At 42.8% G+C, this 27,784-nt stretch overlaps 2 protein-coding genes across 3 annotated transcripts in view; one reads left to right on the plus strand and one right to left on the minus strand.

The window, feature by feature from the left end:
* Nucleotides 1-27,784, minus strand: part of LOC103742847 (A-kinase anchor protein 17B) — a 224,411-nt gene that overhangs the window by 169,584 nt on the left and 27,043 nt on the right. The gene's annotated exons all lie outside the window — the stretch shown is intronic.
* The window catches only part of Slc25a43 (solute carrier family 25 member 43), a 45,345-nt gene that overhangs the window by 8,371 nt on the left and 9,190 nt on the right, over nucleotides 1-27,784 (plus strand). Inside the window, exons 2-4 of one of the 2 annotated variants that reach the window (XM_017800875.2) lie at nucleotides 686-927; nucleotides 6,252-6,424; nucleotides 11,698-11,988. In XM_017800875.2, coding sequence (XP_017656364.1) covers nucleotides 686-927; nucleotides 6,252-6,424; nucleotides 11,698-11,943 — 661 coding nt within the window. In that variant the 3' untranslated portion in view covers nucleotides 11,944-11,988. Of the gene's footprint in view, nucleotides 1-685; nucleotides 928-6,251; nucleotides 6,425-11,697; nucleotides 11,989-27,784 lie in introns of those variants that run through there. The other variant, XM_008844005.3, reaches the window with a different exon arrangement.

A 27,784-nucleotide genomic window follows, 5' to 3' on the forward strand; every position in this document is an offset into this window, starting at 1 on the left:
GCAAACATATGTATTTGAAACATGGTCTCACTATGTAGCTAAAGCCCTGGCTTACCCGAAACTTGATGTGTAGAACAGGCTAGCCTTGAATTCTCAGAGATCCATCTGCCTCTACCTCCCAAATGCTGGGATTAACGGTGTGCACCACCACGCCTGGCTTTACACTAGTATATCTTTAAAACTCAACTTCTAGAATGCTAGACTTGAGGAACAGTTCATTGATATAAGCATATTCCTAGTGTGTGCAAGGCCTTGGGTTCCATTCCCAGTACTGGAGAAGGGTGATATTTCTGGAATTTCCAGTCATTTCAAGAAATTGTATTCCTTTAAGGTCCAACAAGATGGAAAGATTGCATTCCAGTTTAGTACTTGCCAAGTGCTTCTGTGCATTTACAGCCCACAGGCAAGTTGGACAGGTCTGGAGATGAAAGGGGAAAGTGCTGAAAGTGAAGTGGGAAGAATTCAGCAAAGATACAGATCCAAGGTTGGGCAGCTCTTCCTTATAGCTAACTAGCATTATATATGTATAGTGGTATTTAAATTTAGTACTCATTAATCCCAATATGGTACTATGATAATTTTCACATTGAAAAGTACTTCCAAATGTTAGGAAATATCTGAGGTAGTGTACAGCATGCTAGCACAATCCAGAACTCATTTCTTGAACTTTCTGTTTTTTTCCCAGGTTTGTTGTGCTGTTCACAGATGACCTGGGTCATATTTCCCAGTGGAGCTCCATCATGGCTGGAAGTCTCGCAGGCATGGTTTCTACCATTGTGACATACCCTACAGATCTCATCAAGACCCGCCTGATTGTGCAGAACATGCTGGAACCATCTTACAGGGGGCTTATTCATGCTTTTACTACTATTTATCAACAAGAAGGGTTCTTGGCCCTTTATCGAGGGCTGTCCCTCACCATTTTAGGTAAGATGGAATTTTGCACCTAAGAAAAGACTGTTCTTGATACATGTAAAGGTATTATATACCTTCATGACGAGTTAAATCAAGTTTACTGATCTCAAGGTTGTGTGGATTTAATCCATAGAGAGCCAATTACTTCATTCTGTACCATATCCCTATGCTCCACTCCTAAGCTTTGCCCAGTGATACCCCAGGGAGGGGAGTAGTCCTGACAGTGCAAGTGGCTCAGCAAAGCCTGGATGCAAAGCCACCTTCACAACCTGGCAAAGGAAGGAGTCTTCAGTGTGTATGCATATCCATAAGCAGGAGCAACTGGGTCTCCAGTGGTCTTTGTATGTAGCTAGCTTTTGACATAGCTATACACACACAGGGCCCCCATTTGCCAAATCCAGAAGGTTTTCGTCCATCTATGCAGCATTGGATGTGATTAATCACCCTGTCCTCTGGAGACTCGGCTTCTACCGTGCTCTGAGTGTCTTCACATCTCTCTGGCAGATCTTTCTTAGCCAATGCACCTGGCCCATATTAGGTCATCTGACACTGCCAGCTCTCATGTGTTTGTTCCCTGGGCTCCTCCTTCAGTTTTATTTTTGCCCCTCTATATCAGCATTTTTTGAGATGGGGAGGTCTCATTATGTAGCTCTCGATAGCCTAGAACTCATCATGTAGACCAGGCTAGCCTCAAACCAGCAATGCTCCTTCTGCCTCTGCCTCTTGAGTGCTAGGATTCCAGACATGCAACACCACATCCAGCCTTCCACATTGGTTTTCTTATCCTGCATCACTTCCCTAGATAACCCCATCTGAGGCTAGTGGCTTGAACAAGCATGAGCATACTCTGACTTTCAATCTCTTTAGTAATAATGACTAATGTTTGGGGGGGGATGCTCAGTGGGTACAGGGTACTTTGCCAGAAGATTTGCATGCAGTATCTCATTCAAGTTTTATCTTTTTATTTTTAATAAACACATAATTGTACATATTTATGGGATATCATTTGATACTTTGATACATGTATGTACTGCATATGATCAAGTCAGGACAGTTAACATATCCATCACCTCAAACATTTATCATTCCTTTTTGATGAATCTATCAATAACCTCTCTTGTAGCTACTCTGAAAGGCACAGTATAATTGTTAACTATAGTCACCATTGCTGAGCAGTAGAACACCACAATTATTCCTCATATTGAACTTTTTATTGTTTGCTTCACTTGTTTTTTATTTTTTATTTTATGTTTTCTAAAATATTGTATTATTTTTAATTTATTTCATGTATTGCCTGCATGTATGTAAGTGCACTTATGTCATGTAATGCTGGAGGAGGCCAGAAGAGGGCATCAAATCCCCTGGAACTATAGTTACAGATGGTTGTTAGCCACCATGTGGGTATTGGCAATGGCAAGAGCAGCCAGTCCTCTTAACGGCTGAGCCATTTCTCCAGCCCCCTTGTGTTGTTGTGTTGAGACAGGGTTTCACTATGTAGCCCCAGCTGGCCTGGAACTCCTATGTAGACCAGGCTGGCCTTCATCTCACAACTATCTGCCTGCCTCTGCCTCCTGAGTTGCTGGGGTTAAAGGCATGTGCCACCACACCCACCTTGTTTCATTTAAAAAAAAATATTAGTATTGTTATTTTATGTGTATGAGTGTATTGCCTGCATGTATGTAAGTGTGCTTGTGTTGTGCAGTGCCCACAGAGGTCAGAAGAGGACATCTAATCCCCTGGAACTGGAGTTATGGATGGTCGTTAACTGCCACGTGGATGCTGGAAACCAAACCCAGGTCCTCTGCAAAAGCAGCAAGTGCTCTTACATGCTGAGCCATGAGAACTTGCTCCATTATTTTTGAGACAAGTTCTCATGAAGTAACTTGCTGCATAGTCCAGGCTGGCCTTGAACTCTTGATCCTCCTGCCTTATCTTCTTGCATGCTATGATTACAGGTGTGTGCCACCTTGGCAGGGCTATCTAACTTTTACCTTTGAATAACATCTTAAGCCTTGTTTTCCAGGTAAGGAAGTAGATACGGAAACTAAGTGACTGTCCCAAGGTCACACAGACTGGAATAACCTAACACTATGAGTCCAGGGCCCTCTCTCCTAGCCCCTGACTTCTGCCAGTTCCTAATGGCATCATACCTCTCCTAGACACCTTTACCTCCATGCTCCCTAGGTACAAAATCTGATGTCCTCATTAGTCTCAAGTCTTCTCTTCTTCCTGTGTCCCCTAGTGAGTGAGACTGCCTCCTTTCTCATAGTGGCCAAAGACAGAAGAAACTCAGGTGTCACCTCAGCTCCTCCTTACTGTTTCCACTTGGGTCACTAAGCCTTGCCCCTTTGACCTCTTTTGATGCATAAGGCTGTCCCCTCTTTCATACTCATCTCTTCTACCCTAGCTCATGACATCATCATTGTTCTCACTGACTTTCACAATTCAGACTCAGAGTCTCCTGCAGCCTCGTGCCCCTACTTGAGCCCTGTGCCCCAGTCTGCCCTGTGCGCTGCTACCAGATGGGGATGATCTTTCCAAATGTTCTGCAGTCCTTAAATCTTCCAGTAACTTCCTCTTAGCTAAGGAGGAAAGCCAAAATTCGTTCTGGCCTCTGCCAGTCTACCCTACCTCATCGCATCCTGTAACATGCCTCTACCTACACTCATGTTCCAGCCACACAGAAAAACTCGTGCCTTCTGGAGATTCATGCTCCTTGGACCTGATGGCATGCATAGCCTTGGCTTGAACTGCCATTCCACTCTCTCAGTGTCAGATGCTAAGTGTCTCATTGCTCAAGACCCAGTTCTAAAGTTCTTTCTTTTGAGTCTGGTGTGGCAAAATATGCCTATAATCTAATCCTAACACTCTAGAGACTAAGACAGGTGATCATACCTTCTTGGCTACACAGTGTTCCTATCTCAAACAAAAAAAAATCACAGGCAATGCCAGGCCTGTAATCCCAGCTAGTCAGGAGCCTGAGGCAGAAGGAGGGAAAGTTCAAGGCCCATCTGAAATATAGGGATCAAGTCAGCCTAGGTAATTTGCTGAGACCCTGTCTTCAGAAGTTTAAAAAAAAATGAGTGAGAATGGGAATATCGTTCAGTGGTATGCACAGGCCAAATGTTCAATCCCTAATACAACACATAGAGACAGAGAGTGAGTGAGCAAGTGGGTGGGTGGGTGGATGAGTGAGCGAATGAGTTCTCTTTTCTGTTAATTCCTTCCTGGTTCTAATACACAAAATTAATCCCTCTAATCTTTGTGTACATAAAGCATCTTGAGTAACCTACTATATGGCACATATCAGGGATATGTTCCCTACCTATTTCTTGTCTTTGACAGTTAATATCTCCAGAAATTAACCTGTTCTTCTGTATATTCCCAGTACCTAGCTTAGGACCTGACACATGGCAAAAACTCCTTCAATTCTTATTTTTACACAGGATCTCATGTAGCCCAGGCTGGCTTTGAACTTGCTGTGTAGGCAAGGTTGACTTTAAACTTGTGATCTTGCCTCAACCTCTCGAGTGTTGGGATCACAGGCATATGCTACTATGCCTAGCTTTGCCAAATGTTTTTGAATGAAAATAAGTGGAAAGTTAGTGAGGTTTTTGTTCATTTGTTTTTGGAGACAGGGTTTCACTATGTAATCTTGGTTGGTCTGGAACTCACTATGTAGCTGGGACTGGCCTCAAACTCACAGAGATTTTCGGGCTTCTCCAGCCTCCCACGTGCTGAGACTAAAGGTGTGTACCACCACACCAGGCCAAGTCATTTTTAATATATGTTTATTAAATAGTTACTACATTTGTCTAAAGATAAGCAATATCCCACTTGTATTCTACTGGCTTTTTTGCAGTACCGAGGATAGAACCTAGGGCTTTGCATATGCTACCCAAGTGCTCTACCACTGAACTACATTCCTGGCCCTGTCCCCTTTAGTCAACATCTTTTTATAGATTTATTCTATTTTTAGTTGTGTGTGAGTTTGTGTGTATATATACATGAGTGCAGGTGTCCACAGAGGCCAGAGACATTGGATCCCCTAGTCTGAGATTATAGACATTTATGAGTTGCCTGATATGGATGTGGGTGTCAGGAACTGAGCTTGTGTCCTCTGGAAGAGCAATACACACTCTTAACCACTGAGCTATCTCTCCAGCCCTAGATCTCCTTTTTGAAGGAAAATTAGTCTACCTGTAAACTGAAGATGGTTTCTAATGTTTCTGGAAATTTGCAAGAGTACCACCTATGCATTATTTGCTCACCATCTCAGTTACTATGAAGGTGAGGATGCCATACAATGTATAGGACCTGCTAGGCCCTAATACAATCCAAGTGAGCTCAGGTAACCTCCATGGCTACAAATACCATAGAATGCTTCCTTCTTCACTAGAGACCAAGATTTTTATTTAAAATTACATGTATATGTATGGGTATGGGTATAGGTATGTGCATATGGGTGCAGGTGCCTGCAGAGACCCAGAAAGGGTGTTAGATCTCCTGAAGCTGGAGTTACAGGCAGTTGTTACCCGCCCAACATGGATGCTGGTAACCAAACTCCCATTCTTTGTAAGTGAGTACACATTCTTAACTCCTGAGCCATCTATCCAACCCCATAAAAGTGACTTTTTTACCCAATGTTTCTGTTTTGGGGGTTTGGGATTTGGGTTTTTTTAAATTCAAATACACAAAAAAGTTCAAAGAATTTTAAACACCCACATATTCACTGAAGTGCCCCAGTTAATATTTTTGCTTTATCACATATCTGTGCATCCCTTAGAGCCATTCATCAGTCCATCTTTTTCACTGATGAATTCAATGCGTGTTGCAAAACCAGTGCACGGCTACCTCTAAACCCTTCCACAGGTGTACTTTGAATCTAAGTTTAGTATTTGGTGGATGTTACTTTGTTTTGTTTTGTTTTGTTTTGCCTGAGGCAGTGTCTCACATAGCCTAGGCTGGTCTCAAACTTACTGTGTAGCTAAGGATGATCTTGAACTACTCACCGTCCTGCCTCCACCTCCCAACTGCTGGGATTAGTTGTGCACCATCACACCCAGCTCTCAATATTTGTTTATGGTTCTTTTATCTATAATTTATATGCAGTAAACTGCACAAACCTTTAGCCAACCATTTCATGCATTTTGACCATATAGTGTTGTGTGTGCCCCCCCACACACCCCAGGAAAATGCCTTCTTGCTCCATTGTTGAAATGGTTTTAAACAGTCCAGGGACCCGCCTGTTTCCCTTGCGCATCCCCCACTGGCATTCCTTTGCTCCAGCCAATTCCTTCCCCAGACAACAGTCTCTCCCTGTCCTTGGTTCCCAGGTGCTGTCCCATTCTCTGCTGGCTCCCTTCTAGTTTACATGAACCTGGAGAAAATCTGGAATGGACCCCGGGACCACTTGTCTCACCTGCAGAACTTTGCTAATGTCTGTGTGGCTGCTGCTGTGAGCCAGACCCTCTCCTTTCCCTTCGACGCGGTGAAGAGAAAGATGCAGGTGAGGACTGGGGGGGTGGGTACCTTGAAGTGTTTGTGGGTAACAAAGAACACCAACACCCCCATCCCACATCTCCACCCTCACACCCCTCCACTCCACCTCCCCACCCCCAATAATGACAAGTTTCCCCAGAGCTCTGGACTGCTTATGAAAATATTATGCAGACTGGGTCTCAGGCATTTCTTCTGTGGCATTTCCTCTGCTAACCTCAGGGCTACTCACTTAAACTCATGCCTGAGACTCTCAGCTATGTTTTTGGAAGCTTCCAGATGAGTCTCTTTTTTCTCTCCTCTCTCCCTGGATATATCACTTAAGGTTCTCTCTCCTGTAACATCAGAAAGGAGGACACTGCAAAACGCTGCCCACTAACTTGCCCTCTTCTTGCTGCCACCACAGAAAGGACGTAGCATTCTTTCCTTACCTCTGTGAAACTGACTGGCTAGGGCTAAAATAAGCCAGGAACTATAGCCAGCAAGGATCCAATAGTCCCTGGCTCCCTCAGCAAGTAGCTATACTTCGAATGGTTGCTGTCTTAGTGCATCTGGCCATGCACTGTCCTAACTATTACTCAAAGAAATATGTTCTCTATTAACCATAAAGGCAAAAGTAAAATAGTAGAGGCTTTAAAGTGAAGAACAGGTGTGGCCTAAAGTAAGACAATTTCTATTGATGAAGAAAGTTAGCCTAGTTGACAGGGAGTTACAGCCACATCCAGGAAATGGGAAGAGGCTCCAAATCCAAGCAGGATTTGTATCTTCCCTTAACTCTGCTCACTTCCATTGACTTGATTGCCTCCCTCACCTCCCTTATATGAACAATACATTCTTGAAGTGCTGTACTGTGTGGAAATAAATTTGGGGCCATTTGCATACAATTTTAAATAGAAGTCCCAGCTCTCGCTTTCTCCACATGACTCTGACTTGCTCCTCTAGTTTCTGGGTTCCTATTTCCCATCCACAGGACTTTGCCTAGTTAAGGCCATTGCTTATTCAATACCAAAAAGTTTGAAGGAACTTCACTTACCAAAGCTGACTTAAAGCGGCACATGGGGGAGGGGGCACACCTTTCCGTCCCAGCAGAGGCAGAGGCAGAGACAGGCAGATCTCGGTGAGATTAAGACCAGCCTGCTCTATTTAGCAAGTTACTGGGAGACCCTATCTCAAAACAAACAAGACATGCTAACACGCCACTCTGCCACTCCAATTCATTAAATGTTTCATCTGTCTATGTTGCTTCTTTCCTCTCCTTATCCAGATAAATCAGTGCCACATTTGTGTAGCTGCAGTGCAAGCACAAAACTCCGAGCCTGCTTAGTGCTGCTTTTTCAAAAATAACATAACTTCTAATTCAATAATCCACATATTAAAACACGGTTAAAATGATTACTTCCATGTTATGTATGTTTACCCACCAAAAAAAGGAGTGTACATGTGGTTGCAGAAAATTTGGGAAATAAAGTAAAGTACAAAAAGGATTACAATAAATTACCCCTAACCCAACACCGATAGATAATGAGAGTTAATGGTTTTTCTTCTATTTCTGCTCGTGTGTGTGTATATGTGTGTGTGCATATGGAACTGAGAGATGGCTCAGTGGTCAGTGGTTAACAGTACTGGCTGCTCTTGCGGAGGACCTGGATTTTGTTCTCAGCATACACATGACAGTTAACAACTGTCCATAACTCCAGTTCCAGGGGATCCAACACCTTCTGGCCGCCTCAAACATTACATGCACATCATACACTTATATGCATGCATGCATGCATGCAAAACACTCATACACATAAAATTAAAATAAAATTGTTTTTAAGTCCAAACATGTATTATGTATTGGCATATGTTATCTATCTTTATAAAGCTATGTTCAGGCTATAAATACAAACTAGTACCTTGTTTTTTCCATTTATTACATAGCAGATATTGTTCAGGGCCATTAAGAATTTAATTATCAAATGCTATTTCACCATATGAGTGTGCTAGAAATAGTCAAAATGTCTCATTTTAAAAATATTGAAGCCATTTCTAATTCTTAAGTTTAACAACATTATAATGCTTTGTGTTTTTCACATTATATTTCTTTAAATTGGCTTATAGGTCACAAGACCTGATAAGTCTAAGGCAGCTTTTTTTTTTTTTGAGGTACTAGGGACTGAACCCAAGGACTTGAGACAGTCAAATACCACTGAGCTACATCCCCTGCACTTTAAATTGTGTGTGCATGTGTGACAAGATCTCCTAAGTTGCCCAGGCTGGTCTTGATCTTCTGATGTAACTCATGCAGGGTTCAAACTTGAGATCTTCCTGCCTCAGCCTCCAGAACACTGGAGTTTCAAGCAGGAGGTACCATACCCAGCTCTTAATAAATTTTGCACTCTGGGAATTCATAGGCTTACATTTGCACTCCTAACTCTCATGTCAATTGTCACTTTTTTAAATAGCTGAAAATGGTTTGGTATAATTTTTTTTACTGTAATTCATTGGTTACATGGTTTTCACAGCTGTCCCTTGCATTTCTTTATAACTTAAAAAAATTCTTTGTGATGGCCAGGCATGATGGTGCACGCCTTTAATTCCAGCACTTGGGAGGCAGAGGCAGGTGGATCTTTGTGAGTTCCACACCAGCCTGGTCTCCATAGTGTGTTCCAGGACAGCTGGGGCTACAGGGAGATCCTGTCTCAAAAAAGACCAAAAAAAATTTCTTTGTGAACATCATGCATGAGTATAGACTTTACACCATTTCCATCCCTCCCATTCCCCCTCCAACTCCTCCCATGCTGCCTCACTTCCTCTTAATTTCCTTTCTCCTTCCCTGATTAGTATTGTTACATATACATGCACATGTATGTATAGATAAATATATATGTTGCACTGAGTCCATTTAGTGGAGGTCCTGTGTACCTGTGTTTAGGGCTGTCCACTTGGAGTTAGAAACCTCTCAGGGAGCTACTCCCTGGAGAAAACTGATTCTCCCTCCCTCAGCATCCATTGATTTCCTGCAGCTCTTCATCTTAAGGTGAGACCCTTTGAGATCTCCCCCATCCACCTCGTTATGTCAACTGGTTTTGTTATTATAGGCAGATTTTCTTAGATTACCAAACGGTGGAGATTCTATTGGTGTAGCTTCCTTATCATGTCTAGAATGCCTTAAGTAAGAGCAGGTATCCTGTCCCTATGGCTCTTACATTCTTTCTGCTCCCACTTCTGTGATGTTCCCTGAGTCTTAGATGTAGAGTTTGCATTGCAGATGTGTCATTGAGGGCTGAGCATCTCACAGACATTTATTCTCTGCATTTGACGAGTTGGTGGAACTTTATAATAGTCTCCGTCTGCTGCAAAAAGAAGCTTCTTTGATGGGTGAGAGGTACACTTGTCTGTAAATATAGGATATGTATTTAGAATATAGTACAGAATTACGTTAGTCTAGGAATATGAGAAAAGTAGGTTTTTCTCTAGGGTCTATGCCATCTCCAGTCATGTGTACTTGGCTATATTTACCACATGAGTTCCCATTGAGCAGGCCTTAAATCCAATCAGATTACTATTGATTACCCCCAAGACAAAAATGCCACTACTGTACCCAGTAGAGATATTATTTGCTCGCCCAGTCATTGTTGTTTATTAGGCTTTACAGCTAGGTAGGACCATGGATTAGTTTTCTCCCTTGGCAGATTACATAATATCTTCTGACACCATGAGAGCTGGTCTTCAGGGAGGGGGCTTCCAGGTCAGTTCCAGCTCAATTGCTCCAAGCTCTGTATCCAAAGTATGTTTACGTACCTTCAAGTTTTTATATGTCCTTTGCCTATTTTTCTGAGATACATAGACTTTTCTATTGATTGGTAACAAGTTGTTACATATTAAACAAAGCTTGAGAGAAGTGGGATGGGAAGAGAGTATGGAAAGTCTGGCGGTACCATCAGTTTTTCCTCATCTAAGTAACAGACTGGATCTAGAGCTAAGGATGAAGTTCAGTGATAAAAGACTTGATTTGTATGTACAGGGCCCTAGGTTCAGTCTCTAGCAAAACACACACACACACACACACACACACACACACACAAAGAATTTCTCTTACTGTAAGAAGCATGTCTCCAGTATTTTAGTGTACTTTATACAAAGTTTGGTGAGCTCAACTCCCTGCCTCTCTAATGGGCCTCCCTAAAACCAAGGCCTTGAAACCTGTGGATAAGGCTGGTCATCAGAAAGGGCTTCAAATGAAGTTCAGTGATAACTAGATGTAGGGCTGAGGGATTTCAGTCTTCTCCATAAACCTTTAGCTTTCTTTTGTCTTCAATGACTTGTCTAGGAGAATCTAGCCAACACTACATTCTGCCCTAAACTATATCCACACCACAATAATCTGCCGTAGACTAGGGTAAGATATACTAGGAGTGGGAATTTTTTAGTGCAGTTTTGCTCATTTTCCTTTACATGGGAACCTTCTAGATAATGCACACATAGAGCTTTAAATTACAGCTTTCAAAGCTGGCCATGGTGCCACATGCCTGTAATCCCAGTGCTTGGGAGGTGGAGGCAGGAAGATCATAAGTTCAAGGTCATCCTCAGCTACATAGCCAGTTTGTGACCAGCCTGGGCTACATGAGATCCTGTCTCAAAAACACAAAAAAACTGAAAGAAGGAAGGAAGGAAAAGAAAGGAAAATAAAGGAAACAAAAGAAAAAAGAGAAGAAAAAAGAAAAGAGAGAAAACAGCTTCCAAATAAATGCAAAGTCATAGTGGTTGTATAGGATTGGCATCTAATTATGAACAGCTTCATAAATGTCACCAGAAAACATAGGAAGTTCTTAGGGCTTTTAACCAAAGTTTTCATTTTAATATTAATAAATATAATACCTTCTGCATACTATATTTTTTAAAAAGTAACACCCAGGACAGAGCCACAGGCTGCTTTTAAATGCAAATATGGTATGCATTACCTTCTCTGGCCATTAGATGGCACTGCAGTAAATACAGTGTTTCTGAGCCAGGGAAGTGTCTGTGAGCCAGCAGCTCAGTGCTCTATACCAACCTCACAATCCTAGCTCAGAATCCACCTTAAGTTTGGAAGGTAAGGGGCCCAGAGGCAACAGAAAACCCCCAAAGTTTTTTTTTTCTGTGAAGAACACAATGCGAATTCACCAAGAGAGCCATAAGAACCGTCTGCCCCCACTAGATCAGGTAGTATTTGCCAACTGGCTGTCACAAGGGACTTGTACAGGGCAACCAAGCTGCTGTGACCTGAACACTGTTAATCGTAACATTTGCATTCCATAGGCTTTCTCCATGGAACTGCCCAACATGAAGCAAATCAACAGCAGGTGTCTGGTGGATCGCCAAGTGGACAGGGAATTTTTCTCAGCCCCCACACTGGCTGGCGTCTTTGTCTATGTGCCCAGTTGTCCTAATAGGCTTTTATCCAAACACACATGCACACATCAATCTGTCTGTTTAATGCCACATCAGGCTGGAACTCTTTTGAACCTTAATGACAATAATCAGAAGTCTTGCTTAACCACCTGAGCCCTTCCTTCACCAGGCTTACACTCATTTTATTCTGTTTTTCTTTTTCTTGCTCAGCTGCCGGCTGGCATGCTATAGGATGAAGAGGTAAATAAATTATGCATGTGCATGTTTTGAGACACTTTCTGTGGGAAGGGGAGGAGTTAGTTCTGTGTACAAATGGAATGAAGTGCCTCTACCTGGTCTACCCTAACACCACCCTGCCTGAAATCCCCTGCTCCATGCTTCTGTGCATTTTAGCCCAATCTCTTCCAGATACAGCCTGACCCAGCCTTTTCACGGCTAGCTGAGACCATGAGCCACAAGATACCATTAGCACTTATTGTACTGAAAAAACAAGCAGAATTGGGGAAATGATGTCTAAGATTGGTTTGTGTGATTAATTTGTGTGCCAAGAATTAAAGACCTAATAATTCAGGACCAAGGAATCCTGGAAAGAAAAATGGTTCTGGGGCTGGAGAGATTGCTCAGTGGTTAAGAACACTGGTTGTTCTTGCAGAAGACCCGGGTTCGAATCCCAGCACCCACATGGCAGCTAACAACTGTTTGTAACTCCAGTACCAGGGGATCCAACAGCCTCTTCTGTCCTACGTGGGCATTGCACAGCACGGGTGTACTTACCTACGTGCAGGCAATACACGCATACACATAAAATAAAAATAATAAACAATGTATTGTAAATAATAAAAAAAAAAGAAAGAAAAATGGTTCCATGGGCAGGTGCATGTAGAAGAGAGAGAAAGACAGGCTGGGGAACACTGCCCTGGCAAGAGTCAGGAAAAAGGTCCATGTGCCCCTTCTCTCCTTCCCCTCCACTCTGCCTGATACCCTCCCCTGTTGCCCATATTAGGTATCTCCATTTCATCAAATATAAACCCAACCGTCAGACTGTTGCTTTATACCCCAGTGGACTTTGACCCTACCACAGCTCACAAGGTAAGCAGGATTGGGCCAGGTCAGCATTTGAACTGAAAGCACATACGATGAAGGACAAAGGTGGTATCCAAGTGGCATAGCTGACTGAGCAGAACACATATGGTCAGTGAATAAACAGAGGCCCCATCCTGCTTGAACAGATTCCAATCAGATGGAGATGGTCACCACCTTAAGCTGCCTTTGCCGAACCAGGTGTGGTCCTCTGCTCAGAGCTTTTCATGCTCCATTCTGCATCTTCAGCCCCAACAACCCTCCTTAGTCCTGGACCCACGTTTTTCACAGCCTGCTGGACAGTGTCATGGGGCTGTCACATCTTCATTGTCCCCCCCCCCCCAGTTTACTGTATATCAAAGTGACTTCCTTTCTCTAAAACTGACTTCCCAAAGTTCTCCCTTTCAGAACCATCAATGCTTTGGACACCCAGCTAGAGTGCTTTCCCCTCACCCAATCCACCCAAAGCCCAGTTCCTTCTGCATTCCTAACTGTCCCACATTGGTCATTCATTTTCTGACTGCTTCTGCCCAAATCTAGGACCTTATCTGCTTATACTGTAGTTCATACTGGTCCCTAGGATTGGTTCTAAACCTGATCATCAGCACTGAACAGGAATATAAAGCAGGCGCTGTGCCAAGTGCTTTGTGTTCATTGTGTCATTCAATCCTTACAACAGCTGTACAAAGTGCAAAGTGGGCACTGTTGTTATTGAGCCTGCTTTATTACATTTGTATACTTATTTGGGGGGGGACAGGTGAATGTCAGAATACAACTTGCAGGGAATCAGTTCTCTCCTTCCATCATGTGGGTTCTGGGGATCAAACTCAGCTCATCAGGCTTGGCAGTAAGCACCTTGACCCACTGGTCTATCTTGCCAGCTGAGCCTGTTATGCAGATGAGAAAACTGAGGCACTGAAAGGCTCTGTAGCTTACAAGTTTTGTCGTCCAACAAGTGAACTGAGATAAAGGCGAGGCAGCTTGTTTCCAGGGTCAGCTCTCACATCAGTCCTGAGTAATAGAGCACGTGGGTTTCTGGATCAACGAATTTCTTTAGCTCTGCCTGTGTTGCTCCTTCTTTATCACCTTTAGAGAATATAGGATGAGTCCTTGGCCTGGCACATTTCTCTTACCAACCTTGCTGTTCATGTTGCAGAGGCCCTTTGTATCTGTAGATGTAAAATCAAATGTCTGTAGGAATTTAGAAGCAGGATAGACAGGAGAGCTAGGAAAACCCAGAGAACAGGCATGCAGCCCCCAACAATAAGCCCTCAAATGCATTCTGAGCCATCGTGCCTTTTGAAAGCATTCTGGAGAGCTAAACTCTTTGCCCACAGAATGTGATTAGCATTTAAATATGCATAGCCCAAAGAAGTAAAATGAGCCAGTGGAGGCTGCAGCTAAGTTGCAAGTTCCTCTTCTCCAAGGATGACTGTCATTTAGAAATGCAAACCCAGTTTCCTAGGGAGACTTAAATCCAGATTTTGATGTAAAATCTTCCTATTTCTTCAGGGTTGCAAGCAAAAATTAAGTCCCTATTTCTTCAGGGTCGCAACCAAAAATTAAGTACCAACTGGGCAAAACAAAGCATGCCTTTTTATGACCTCTGCTCTGTTCAAGAGTCCAATTCCAGCAGTAAAGAAGACCCCTCCCCCAAGCCCTGCAGACCAACTGTATTTTATATTCCAGTCAACAGGCCTTTGTTCCTGCAGCTACCTCTGTCTCAGCATCACTCCAGTCTCTAAGGGTTAAACTGAGTTTGCTTCTATAGCAGTATCTGTTGCTTTTGTTTGATAAATATATTGGCTTTTCCCACCCCTCAGGCAGCTATCTTCTGGTGATGGGTTTTAAGACAGATGTTTGACTCTTGGAAAAACCACAGCGCAGACAGGTACTCCAGACTACTGGGGAGGGGATTGTAGGGCAGGACAGGATGAGTTACTGGTAGCATGTCCTTTCTGTAATGGCAAAAACTGGGTTTCACTGACCTCCATGGGCGTGGGCATAGTAGTTGCATTCCAAGTTTGTGGGTAATGAACTCCTTTTAAATGATGCTGTTAGCCCATGTGTCTTCTAACCCTGCCAATTTCCTCTCCATAGCATTTTCTCCATGCTGTACCTTTTTTCATTTCAACAACATTGCTCTGCCTCCCCTTCCTTCCCTGTCAACGTTACCTCCTGGTGCCTTCTCTTATTTTCCCAAGCAGAAGTAGTCCCTCCTTCTCAATGTCCTTAGCTTTGAATCTGAAATCCAAAACGCTCTAAAGTCATAAAGTTTTTGAGCACCCACATGACCCAGCAGTAGAAAATTCCACAACTGATCTCATGTAAAGAGAAAGAACTGCCATCAAAATGCAGCCACACTATAAAGATTGCATATCAGGCTAGGGTAAAGCATTTACTACGCAAGCACGAGGACTTGAGTTCAAATCCCCAAAACCCATGTAAATGTGGGCACAGTAGCACACATCTACAATCCCAGGACTCCTATGGTAAGATGGAAGGCAGAAAAAGGAGAGTCCCCAGGAGCTCGTGAGCCAACTAGCCCCAGCATATGCAGCAGCAACCACAAAGAGACCCTGTCTCAAACAAGGTGGAAGACAAGGACTCATACCCAAGATTGTCCACTGATCTCCAAACACAAGCATCAGCACACATGCACCTGCACACACAAACACACACGCACGGGCATGCACACACATAGACAAATATAAAGATAAAAGATAAATTTAATGCATAAAAATATATTTTTAAAAAGATTGCATGCTGGGCATGGTGGCACATGCCTTTAATCCCAGCACTCTGGAGGCAGAGACAGGTGGATCTCTTTAAGAGCCAGGCCAGCCTGGTCTCCATACCAAGTTTCAGGCCAGCTGTGGCTACAGGGAGACCCTGTCTCAAAAACAAAAACAAAACCAAAAAAATAGCAATACAAAAGATTGCATAAGATTACCTTCATGGTATCTTCAAGATATATATGAAACACAAATGAATTTCATATCTAAACTTTGATCCCAACGTAAGATATCTCATTATGTGTATATAAATATTCAAAAATTAAGAAATACCCCCAATTTGAAGCACTTCTAGTTCTAGATAACAGTTCTCTTATAGCCCAGGACACAGGATTCCTTATATTATAAACTTTTATGTCCCTTGTCTCTTTGCCTATGGGAAGTACGTTGTAGGTTTGTTTATCCTCACATCATGCAGTCTCATATAACAGGCACTTCATACTTATTTAAAAATGAAAGCAGTTCAAGCCAGGCGTGGTGGTGCATGCCTTTAATCCCAGCACTCGGGAGGCAGAGGCAGGCATATCTCTGTGAGTTCAAGGCCAGCCTGTTCTACACAGTGAGTTCCAGGACAGCTGGGGGTAAAGGGAGACCCTGTCTCAAAAAAACCAAAAAAAAAAAAAAAAGAAAGAAAGAAAGCAGTTCAAGGCAGGCTTAGGAGATCTCCCTGAGTATAGAATTGAACTTTAGCTGCCACTGAGTGAACCCCAAGTCTCTGTGCTTGTCCCCACCCAAGCTGAAGGTAGGAACACCCAAGCCTGCCTTCTTCCAAACTTGGTGCTCTAAGGAAACCTCTCTCGTCCCCTAACACTACTTATGTGCTGTTCTGAGAATGTACTACCTCCTACCCTTGCAATCAGGTTCTCTCCAGCTCAAGACCAACAGCTGTTAACTGGTCAAAATTGGCAAACATGCTAAAAGGACAAGAAAGACCCAGGCATGGTATCATAGGCCTGTCATCCCAACACTTGGGAGACTGAGGTAGAAGGATAAAAATTTTTGGACCTGCCTGGGCTGTAGAGCAAGTTCAAGGCTAGACTGGGCAATTTAGTGATACCTTGTGTCAGTCAAACAAGAAAAGATAGTAGGAAAAAAATATCTTCACACCATTGCCATGTGCACTTCCTATGCATGCCAGCTTCCCACCACTTTGCATGAGCCCTGGAGGTGCGTGACAAATCACAGCACCATCTCATTGATGTTCCTTAGCTATTGCTTGCAGTAAATGTGAACTTGAACAGCTCTAAAAGAATGTATATGAATCCGTGCTCTTCTTTGGTGACTTTTTCATCAAGGCTAAAAGCATGAAGATTCATCAGAGGAGGTAATGACAGGAAAAACCCTGCCCTGGGATTAAAGAATTGTAATGATATAATAAATACCATTTGTTGATCAATTGATATGAACAAAGCAGGTTCTTAACTCATTTAGTTCTCTTTATCAACCTACTAGCTAAGTACTATCCTGATTCTTACTCTATAGGTGGGGAAATGAGGCACAGAGAAAGGGAAGCTTTCAGCCCAGGAGTCACACAGCTAGTACTTGATGAAGCTGGGACTTGAACCTGGCGCTCTCCTTCCTTAGGTCCTTCTTTTACCCACCAAGAGGTACAAGGACTCTTTCCTAGATGCTATGTAATTAGTTAATTTGGACTTTGACTCCCTGGCCTCCAATGAGGAAGAGGGAAGCCAGACCTTGAGAACTGGCAGCTTGAAACTTCAGTCGGGGGGGGGGGGGGGCAAAAAAATAACAGTGTGCAACACTGAGAAACTGATACACAGGAACCTTGTCTGAATCCATTGAACTGCTCTGGAAGAGTAAGCCAGGTGGCTTATGTACAACAGAAATGGGTTTCTCATAGTTCTGGAGGCTCGGAAGTTCAAGGTCAAGGCAGATTTGGCATTGGGTGAGTTCCACTTTCTCATTCTTAGGTGGCACCTTCTTGCTGTGCCCTCCCATACTGGAGGCAGTTCTCTAGAGTTGCTTTCACTGGTTTCTTTTTTTGAGACAGGATATCACTGTAGCCTCAGCTGGCCTGGAACTCACTATGTAGACCAGGCTGGCCTAGATCTCATGGAGAACCACCTCCCTCTGCTTCCCAAGTGCTGGAATTAAAGGTGTTTGCCACCATGCCCAGCTGGAGTTGTTTTCTTAAGGGCATGAATCTATCCATAAGGGCTCAACCTTACTACTTTCTAGAGGCCTCACCTCCTGATACATCACATGGGGGTCAGGAGTTCAACATAGGAATTTGGAGACAGAAATGTTAGAAGACTGTAAGAAGCCTAGCTTTGGCCAGGGGATGGTTACATCACATTAAAGTGAAAAAAAATCATAGGAAAACTGGGCTATCCTATACCTCGATGTAAGTGGCAGCCTGGCAAAGAAAGGCCCTATTTGCAGCTTTGACTTGAAGCTGCCAGATCATAAGAAGGAACAGCAAGCCACTGGCACAGACCATTCAGCAGCCATAATCCTTTGGCTTGCCACAAAATTACCATGGCTGCTCGGAGGACTCAGAAGAAAGTACCATTGGTTCTTGGGGTCCTATAGAAAGCAGGAGCAAAACCCTAGGATGGGTGAGGAAATTCCTGTCCCAGCCTTTAGTAGATGTTAATCAAATTTCATAGTTCTGCGTACTTCAGCCTCTCCTGGTTGGCTCAGCATCTATTCTTGTTAAGAAGAGAACTTTTTTCTAACAGAGGCACTTACCTGTCTAGAAGTAGAAACAATGTTTAGTGCTGAGCTGTAAGGATGGCGAAGGAGACTGGGATCCTTATCTTCGCATCAGTCTCAATTCCTCACTGTCATCTTTAAGGTCTGGTCCAAGTGAATAGCATTGCCTTGGCACTGAGAAGCAAAGGATGCTTTGTGAAGCCAGGTAGATGTCTCAACATCCGTTAGGCAAGGTACCTTTATTTTGGCCCCAGAAAACACCTGCTGTCAAACAAGAACGGTCAGCAACTACCTGAGAAGCCATGCTATCAGGATATGGAGCCTAGAGTTGGGGCTGACCTGCTCTGCTCACTTGCAGCCAACTTTTGAAATGAAGCACCAGTTTCCACCAACTTTTTTCCCCATATAGTTGTCAATTACTTATGTTCACGGCTGTGTCTCTCTTAGGGCAGAATAACTCAGAGGGGTTATGATATGGGCTGGGATTCCAGCCTGGCCTTTACTCCTGTGTGTGAATTGGGATAAGCCACAGGACCTCTCATCTTCCTCATCTGTATAGCATAGGGCAGAGAACTGCCTACCTCATATACCTGTACAAAAGACTGAATTATGAATTAGGTTATTGAACATCCAAGCCAGGGACACAGCGAATGCTGTTCATATTGTGCTTGGAGCACCTCTTCAGAATCTATGCATAGATTGCCTGGAAGCCCTGATTAGAAGCATATAAAGCCAGCCCAGGTGGGTTTCTGTTTCTGTGCTTACTGTCAATACACAAATGAACCAATATCACAAAACTTTAGTAGACCCTCTATTTTGTCAGCTAATTGTGAGCAGGGGTGGTAGAAGAGTTCATTATTCTTTTGTTGTATTCATTTTGTATTGTTTGAGACAAGGTTTCCCTGTAGGCCCAGCTGCTTGCTCTGTAGATGAGGCTGACATGGAGCTCACAGACATCCTCCTGTCTCTACTTCCCAAGTGCTGGGATTAAAGGCATGCACCACCACACCCAGCTTTTGTTGTGTTAGTTTAATTAGGCATGTGCGGCTGGACCTGGTGGTATAAGCCTGGAGAGGCTAAAACAGGAGAATCATGAATTCAAGGCCTACTTGGCCTATAGACTGATTTCAGAATCACCTTGGGTAACTTAGAATCCTGTCTCAAGAGTTAAAACATTTTCTATGTTTGTGCATGTGTGTATGTGTATGTATGTCTAAAATGGGAGACATTTACCCTGGCATGCATGTGGATGTCAGAGGACAACCCTTGGGAATCAGTTACCTCCTTCCACCAAGTAGGTTCCACATTGTCATGCTTGACAACATGTGGCCTTACCAGCTGAGATACCAGCCCAAATTTTGAAAATTAAATTAAATTAAACAGGCTAAGGATTCAGCTTAGTGGAAGAGAACTTGCCGGGTATGCACAAGGCCCTGGGTCCCATCCCCAGCACAGAAAACAAGCATATACTAAGAAGGCCAGCAAGCATCACTCCTACATATATCTGTAGATCCTCAGCGTGCTGGAAACTGTCGTCTTCCAAATTTGTTTTTCTCACTCACTGACATTCTCTAATCAAGATGTCACTGTCATAGTGGCCTGTTATGAAACTTGGCCATGGCTGCTGTGCTGGGGCTCCCCTGGCTCAAGCACGTCGGCATCTGCAGTCTACTCATATTCCCTCACATTCTTTTCACTTGCATCTCAACATCTCAATTGCTTCCTCCTGGAGGCCTAGCTGTGCTCTGGGCTTCCCCACTTCAAGCCCTCAATGGCTACACTGCCACCAATTCTTCCTCTTCTCTCTGTCCAAGCACAATACTAACCTGCTGTGTTTGCCCCCCCCCAACACACACACACACACACACACACACACACACACACACACACACCAGTCAGGCTTTCAGGGCAGCTCTCTGGCCTGATGCTGAAATGGGAGACGTTTACCCTGGCAGGATCAAGGGTAGCTCATAGGCACGCTGCTTCGGGCCAGCTGTCCATGCCCTCTTGTGTGAATGTCCCTACTTCAGAGCATTGCAGAGAAAGGGCTTCACAGCTATAGGACAGCTATATAGGACCTAACCACACCAAAAGTGACATGGGGTGTGTGGTTCACAATACAGAAAGGTCCTTTTACTGCAATATGATTGGCTTCTTGCTGTCGTTTAATAACCAGGTGTTCTGGTTTCATTTCTGCTGTGGTAATAAAATATCCTGACAAAAAAGTAACTTAGGGGAGGAAGGGTTTTATTTGGCTTACAGTTCCAGCTCACAGTCCATTATTGCAGGGAAACCAAGACAGGAACTTAAAAGCATCATATTCACAGTCAAGGGCAAAGAGAGAGTAAATGCATGGGCCCTGTCCTTCCTTCCCTTCCTTCCCTCCCTCCCTTTCTCCCTTCTTTTCTTCTCTTCCTCCATGTACTTGAGCTCAGCTAACTTCCTTTACTCTAATGCAGTTTAGGACCCAGGCTACAGAATGGTGCCATCCACAGTGGGCTAATTCTTCCTACATCAGTTACCAAAAAAAGACAGTCCCCTATGAACATGCTCACAAGCCAATCTGATCTAGATAATTCTCCATTAAGATTCTTTCCAGGTGATTCTAGGTTTGTCAAATTGACAGTTAAAACAAACCAGCACATTGGGGATTTGCCAAAAGATTCAAACCTCTTACCAGAACTGCCTTCCGAACATATAAGTCTCAGATGGTTTGGGAATTGGACAGCTTTACCTTCAGGTTGAGGCCTACACATCTCCAGAAGGTAAGGGTCATTTGCAAGTGATAAGTTACAAAGTTCTAAGTTCCTGTTTGCTGTACAAACTGTCTTTTCCTTACTTGTTTTTTGTTGTTGTTGTTGTTGTTTCTCGTTCTTTTCTCTCCCTGCCATCTTGAACTCCTGGCCTCGAACAATCTTTCTGCCTCAGGCCCCCAAAGTATCTGGGACTATACCTTTGTCTCTCTGTCTTAAAGCCCCTACAATGAAACATTCTCTTCTCAGTAGGGAATACATGCACACAACACGGTACAATCTAAAAGGTGCCATAAGTGCACACTGAAACTCAAGTCTCCTCACCCTTTGTGCTCTACCCACCCAGTTTTCCCAGTTCTCCCCCAAAGATAACACTGTGGTTACCATGTTCTTACCTGTATCTTTCCAAAGACGGTCTATGCAAAGGTCTACATAAATGTGCATGTTTGTGTTCTTTCTGCTTTTAGGTAGTAAGCAATGTACTGTCCATATTCTTCTACATTCTGTCCTTTTCACTAAAAATAGGTCTTGGAGATAACACCATACCCATCTAGATGGAGTGGCCACATACATTTTAATTGTGCCATGGTATTCCATAGCATGATGTCCTGTTTCTTTAGTCCCCTACTGGTGGACATTTAGACTGTTTCTGATCTTTTGCTGTTACTAGCAATAGGGTAGCAAATACCCTGTAATGTATATCATCATTTCATACATATGCAGATATAGCTATAGAATGAATTCCTTTAAATAGGAATATGTTGATCAAAACCGGATATGTGGTACTGGGAATGTAACTCAGTTCATAGAGTGCTTGCCTAGCATGCAGAAAACCCTGGGTTCAATTTCCCAGCACTGAGTAAACTTGGACGTAGTAGACTATACCCATAATGGAGAATCAGAAGTTCAAGATTCAAGGTCATCCTCAGCTACATAATGAGTTCTGGGCCATCCTGGGTTACATGAGACCTTGTCTCAAAAAAAAGGTTATATATGAGGTACATCTTCATAAATATTGTTTAACTATTTCAGTACTCCTGGAAAGAATGTGTAAGCAAAATGCTACCTCTTTTGGAAGACCCCTGAAGTTTATCACAGAAACTTTCAAATGCTTAGCTTTGAAAGTATCTATTCATCACTTTCATCTTCTGTAAGTTTGTCCCTTCTTTGTCTCAATATACATTAAGTACCTACTGTGTACAAGACATGTTGGTAGACTTTGAGGAAAGATCCATGTCAAGATAGATATGGTCACTGGCCCTGTAGTATTTATAGTTACAGCACAATGGGGACTGGGAAGAGAAGGTAAGAAAGACACAATTACCCAACAGATGATTACAAATGCTTATCAAGTGCCACGGAGGACAAGATGACCAAAAAGTGTTTGATAAGCTTATTCTGGGGATCTGAGATTTCCCTGAGGAAGGCTGGCTCTTCTGATCAATTAGACAAACTGAGCAAAACAGAAGAAACGGCAGGTTTGAAGTCCTAGTGACAGGAAGGAACATGGAGTCTGGGCAGCATCCAGGATTATATAAGCTGGAAAGGGTCTTCAAGGTCATTTCATTCTCCTTGGTAGACATGTCAGGAAAACTAAGGTTCAAGGAGGTAAATTACCTGGCCAAGGTTATACTGATAGTGACAGACGAGGTCTGGTTCCCTTGATTTCTTTGGGGTGATATTATGCTGCAGAATCCAGTGTGTTCCTCCTTCTGGGGCTCTGAAGCAAACAGCTACACTTTATTAGCCTACACAGCTGCCTGGGTTTATGCGGAAGAGGCCTTAAGTTCAGGCCTTTTTGCTCATAGTCTGCCGAGTTCTGTTTCTCTTTGCTAGTAAGATATAATTTGAGCAAGTGGCAATCTGGCATCCCAGTCTAGCAGGTTGGTTTGGTTTTCAGCATACTGGTCTCTTCTCCAAGCTTAGATAATCATAATAATGACCTTAATAATACTAATTACTTATTTAGTGCCTGCTATATGTCAAGTAGAGTTTTAAGATCTTTGCATATGTTAAAGTACATAATATAGACAACAATCCTGTAAAGTACATGTTTTTACTCTATTTGACAGAAGAAAAATTAGGCTTTAGACAGGTCAAGGCATTTGCTGAAGGTCACATGCTAGTGAGTTATTGCAAGCGGTCTAGCTTTAGTGTCTGGTACCTCCTCAAGTGCTCTCATTCCTGGGGGCTGAACCTTGAGCTGCCTGGGACAGAAGGCCCACACTAGCAGAAGTCAACCCTGGCTGCACATCAGAATCATCAGGGGACCTTGGAAAAATGCTGATTCTAGGCTTTGGTCAGGCAAACTGCAAACTCTAGGGGAAGGTCCCAGTCACTGATAGTTTTTAAAAGCTTCCTTCCCATTGTGGATATATCCACATATGTGTGTGTGTGTGTGTGTGTGTGTGTGTGTGTGTGTATCTGTGTGTATCTGTGTGTATCTGTGTGTATGAATATGAATGATGTAAGAGGAAAAGGGAGAATGGAGGAAAAGAAGGAGCCTGGCAGGAGGGAAGAAGAGGGAGAAGAAGAAACAGGAGGGTATGGGGAGTGGATATGGTCAAAGTACATGATATGCCTGAAAGAAGCTGTCTTTAAAAAAACCCATCACTATGTGCAATGAATATACACCAATAAAAACAAATTAATCAATTATAAACAAATATAAATTTCCCTTGTTAGTCTGTTGTACAGCCATGGTTGAGAAGCATGGGTGCTCAGCTTATCCATTCCTTTGTCCTTTTAGGACAACTAGAAATATGCACTTGTCTTTGACCTCTGGATATCTGTTTAATATGACATTTATGGAGGCAATTACATTATGTCACAAGCACCAGGCTTCATATGAAGAATCATTCATGGACTAATGGCTACAACAGCCATGTCTACTAATGGCAACAAGCTTGCAAAGGGCTACGATCCTGTTTCAATCCTGGGCATCAGGAGAACGTGTGGCCTGGTAGGGTAGAGTGTGGTTCTGAGGCAAACAGACCCAGATTGCAATTGCTTTCTCTCATGTTCTGTGATTTGGGAAACTGGTGTGTATCCTTGTACCTACCCATTTTGTCATCAGTAAAATACAACTAATGGAAATACCACTGGTGGTACTACCCACTTCATGAAGGTTTTGTGAGGATTAAATGAAATAGTAGAGAAGCACTCAGTGGAACACCTGACACCTAGCACTGAGTTGACATTGGCCATTTCTTCATTTCATTTTCATGGGGTTTATTTAGGCCTCACAGAGGGAGGGTGTGTGTGTGTGTGTGTGTGTGTGTGTGTGTGTGTGTGTGTGTGTGTGTGACAGTAAAAACAAGCTCAGAATAAAGTGCTCTAGGTGGGAAAGTTACTAGTGACAATGATATTGAGGGAGCAAGAAACGACCTGATGGTTAAGGAGTGCTTGAGATGTGAGAAGTGCATGTTAAACTCCAAAAAGCTAGGCTTCCAAGGAAGGCCCCATGCTCGCATCTATGAGATTGCTGCACAGAGGGGCACATGAAGACTCGTACTCAGATAACTCATGCAAGGTACACTGTGCCACAGCAGAGGCCTAGACCAGAGGCTAAGGGAATGCAAGACAGTGGAGAAATTGGACTCAAGCGAAGAAAATAGGACACAAGTGTAAGCAGCTAATGGTGTAGGCCAGTGGTAGAGTGCTTGCCTAGCATGCATGAGGCCCTGGGTTCCATACCCAGCACTGAAGGGGAAGGAGAGAAGTAGGAGGGAGAAGAGAGGGAAGGAGGAAAAATTAAAGTATGACAACTGAAGAAATGTGAACACAGGCTAGATATGATATTATAAGGAATTATAAATTTTCAAGTGTAAGCATAGCTATAGACAGACATATATGTCCCTACATAGAACCACTGTTTTATAGAAATACTGAATATTCAGAGATTAACTGAAATAATATCTTGTGAGAGTAGAGATGAAAACAAATTGGCCATGCTAATTGTTGAAGCTAAGTGCTGGAATTCTGTGTTCTTTTTATTAGCCTCTCTACTTCTGCATAAGTTCAAATTTTCTGCAATAAAAACTTTTAAAAGAGAAAGACAAAGTTTAAGAAAAGAAAGGAAGAGAGGGAGGGGCAGAAAGAAAGAGGGACAGAACAATTTCAAGTGAAAATTCAGGAAAAATTTCTGGATAAGGTAGCATCAATCCAGGCCCGGGTGACAATACTCACAGTGTTCAGGGATGTGCATGAGAAATGTGATTTGATTTAGGGTTCCTGGTTCTGCAGAAAAACAGTTACGTTATGTGGTGTGTATGCAAAAGAGAGACAGAGAGAGGTGAGTAAAAGAGAAGTGAGGAGTGCTTGTGAGAGCAGTAAAGAGGCGTGTGAGAGTGAGAGGTGTGAGAGAGATGTGTAGAGAGGTGTATTGCCTTTAATGCCAGCACTCAAGAGGCAGAGGCGGTGGTTCACTATGACATTGAGGCCAGGATGGTCTACACAGTAAGTTTCAGGCCAGCTGGGGCTACAGGGAGACCAGACCCTGTCTAGAGAAAAGAGAGATGGGAGGGGACAGAGGGGGGTGAGAGAGAGAGAGAGAGAGAGAGAGAGAGAGAGAGAGAGAGAGAGAGAGAGTTGTGTAAGAGAAAGGTGAGAGCTGACAGAAATGTGTGGGAGGAGTATAAGTGAGAGGTGTGGGTGAGAGGTGTGTATAAGGCAGGGAAAGATTGAGATTTTTTTATGATTTATTTTTATTTTATATGTATGAGTGTTATGCCTGCATGTATGTAAGTGCACCTGTGTCATGCAATGCCTATGGAAGAAAGAAGGTATCAAATCCCCTGGAACTGAAGTTATGGACAGTTGTTAGTCGCCATGTGTGTACTGTAATTCGAATCTGGGTCCTCCGCAAGACCTTAACTGCTGAGCCATCTCTCCAGTCCCGAGATAGAGATTTTTAGGAGACTGGCACGTAGGGTGGATGGTTAGGCTATAGACCCAAGGAAGACCTGATACAACAGCTCAAGTCCAAACACAATCTGTGGGCAGAATTCCCTTATCTAGGAACTTTATGTATGTATTTTTTCTTTTACTTTTTAGAAACAATTTTTGCTTATTCAGCAACAATGACACATTTTAGAATTATATAGTAAAGAAAAAACAAATTTCTCAGTGTTTTCAAATTCCTGGAATGTTACTCTTTTAGGATTCAAGGAACAGTAAATCAGCATTCCAAGGAATTCTCAGAAACTTCAAAACCATGATTATTTTAAACATACTTCTAACAATCTTCACACTGTATTATTTGAGTAGCTAAAAATTCTTGTTTAAAGAACGAAATACACTGTTTAGTAGTATTTACAAAGAGAAACATCATACAAAAATATCTAAACAATTTTTTAAAATCATTTAAAATTCAGATCTTCCCAGTAAGGTAACTCCCCACATGAACTCACTTCAGACTTTTATTTTTTTAAGGCCTTCAATTGATTGGATGAGGACTACACACATTATTAAAGGACACTGGTTTTATTCAAAATATACTCACTTAAATGTGAAACTCACTAGGTGTGGTGTTGCACACCTGTAAGCCTAGCCACTCAGGAGGCTGAAAGCAGGAGGATCGTGAGTTTGAGGCCAGACTGGGATACATAGCAAGTTCAAGTCCAGCCTAGGATACATAGCAAGAGCCAATCTCAAAGTACCAAGGGCTAAAGATGTAGCTCAGTGAGAAAGTGTTTGCCTAGCATGTGTGGGACCCTGAGTTCCATCCCCAGCCAAACAAACATGTTAATCTTTAAAAATACCTTCCTAATTTTTTTCACTATATATTTTTATTGAATTTTTGTGCATTTCATATATCTTAATCTATTTACATAGACCATACACACACCACCAACAAAAATAAATAAATAATACCTTCCTAGCAATATCTACACTGGTGTTTGACCTAAAATCTGTGTACTGTGGCCTAACAGGTTGACACATGAAGTTCATCATCACAGGGTAGTAGTGGGAAATGATGCTAGGAAAACAGGAGGGAGCCATATTGTTTTGGGTTTTGAATTCTGTTGACTCTTTCTTTTGAAAAACCTTACTTTTTGAAGATTTTTTGTAGAGAACTGGGAATCGTTGAGGGAATCTGAGCAAACAAATAGTGGAGGACAGACTAGAGGTGAGATGATGAAAGAAATTAGCCTCATTCTAGAGATGATACAAGGTACCATCACTGGGCCTAAAAAGCAGCCAAAGCACTAGATGTAATGCAGGAAGTGGCAAAAGACCACACAGAGAAATAAGCAGAGGCCAAGTCAATGAGGGCTTGGTAATACAAATTAAAGAGACCAAACTTTAGTCTGAGAGCAGTGGGGACCCGTTGAGAAGTTGAGATCAAGGGAGTAAAAGTGAACGGATTACTCTAGTGGGAAGTAAAGACTGGCAGACCAGCTAGAAATAGCCACAGTGGCAGAGATAAAGACAATGGTGGTTTGAACTAAGAGGGTGATGGTAGAAAGAAAAGTAAGACAAATTTGGGAAATGTTTGGAGTCTCTGGAACTTGGCTCATGACAGAAGAAGCATGAAAGAGAAAAATTATGGGAAACTTGGGTTTGGGGTCCAAGCAAGATCACTAGTGGAGCCATATACTGATATGAATACACTAAAGGACAGTCAAGATTGGAGTGGCGTAGGGGCTGGAGAGATGGCTCAGCAGTTAAGAACACTGGTTGTTCTTG

Source organism: Nannospalax galili, unplaced genomic scaffold (assembly GCF_000622305.1).
Source record: "Nannospalax galili isolate Female #2095 unplaced genomic scaffold, S.galili_v1.0 scaffold311, whole genome shotgun sequence".
In the NCBI taxonomy this organism is placed as follows: Eukaryota; Metazoa; Chordata; class Mammalia; order Rodentia; family Spalacidae; genus Nannospalax; species Nannospalax galili.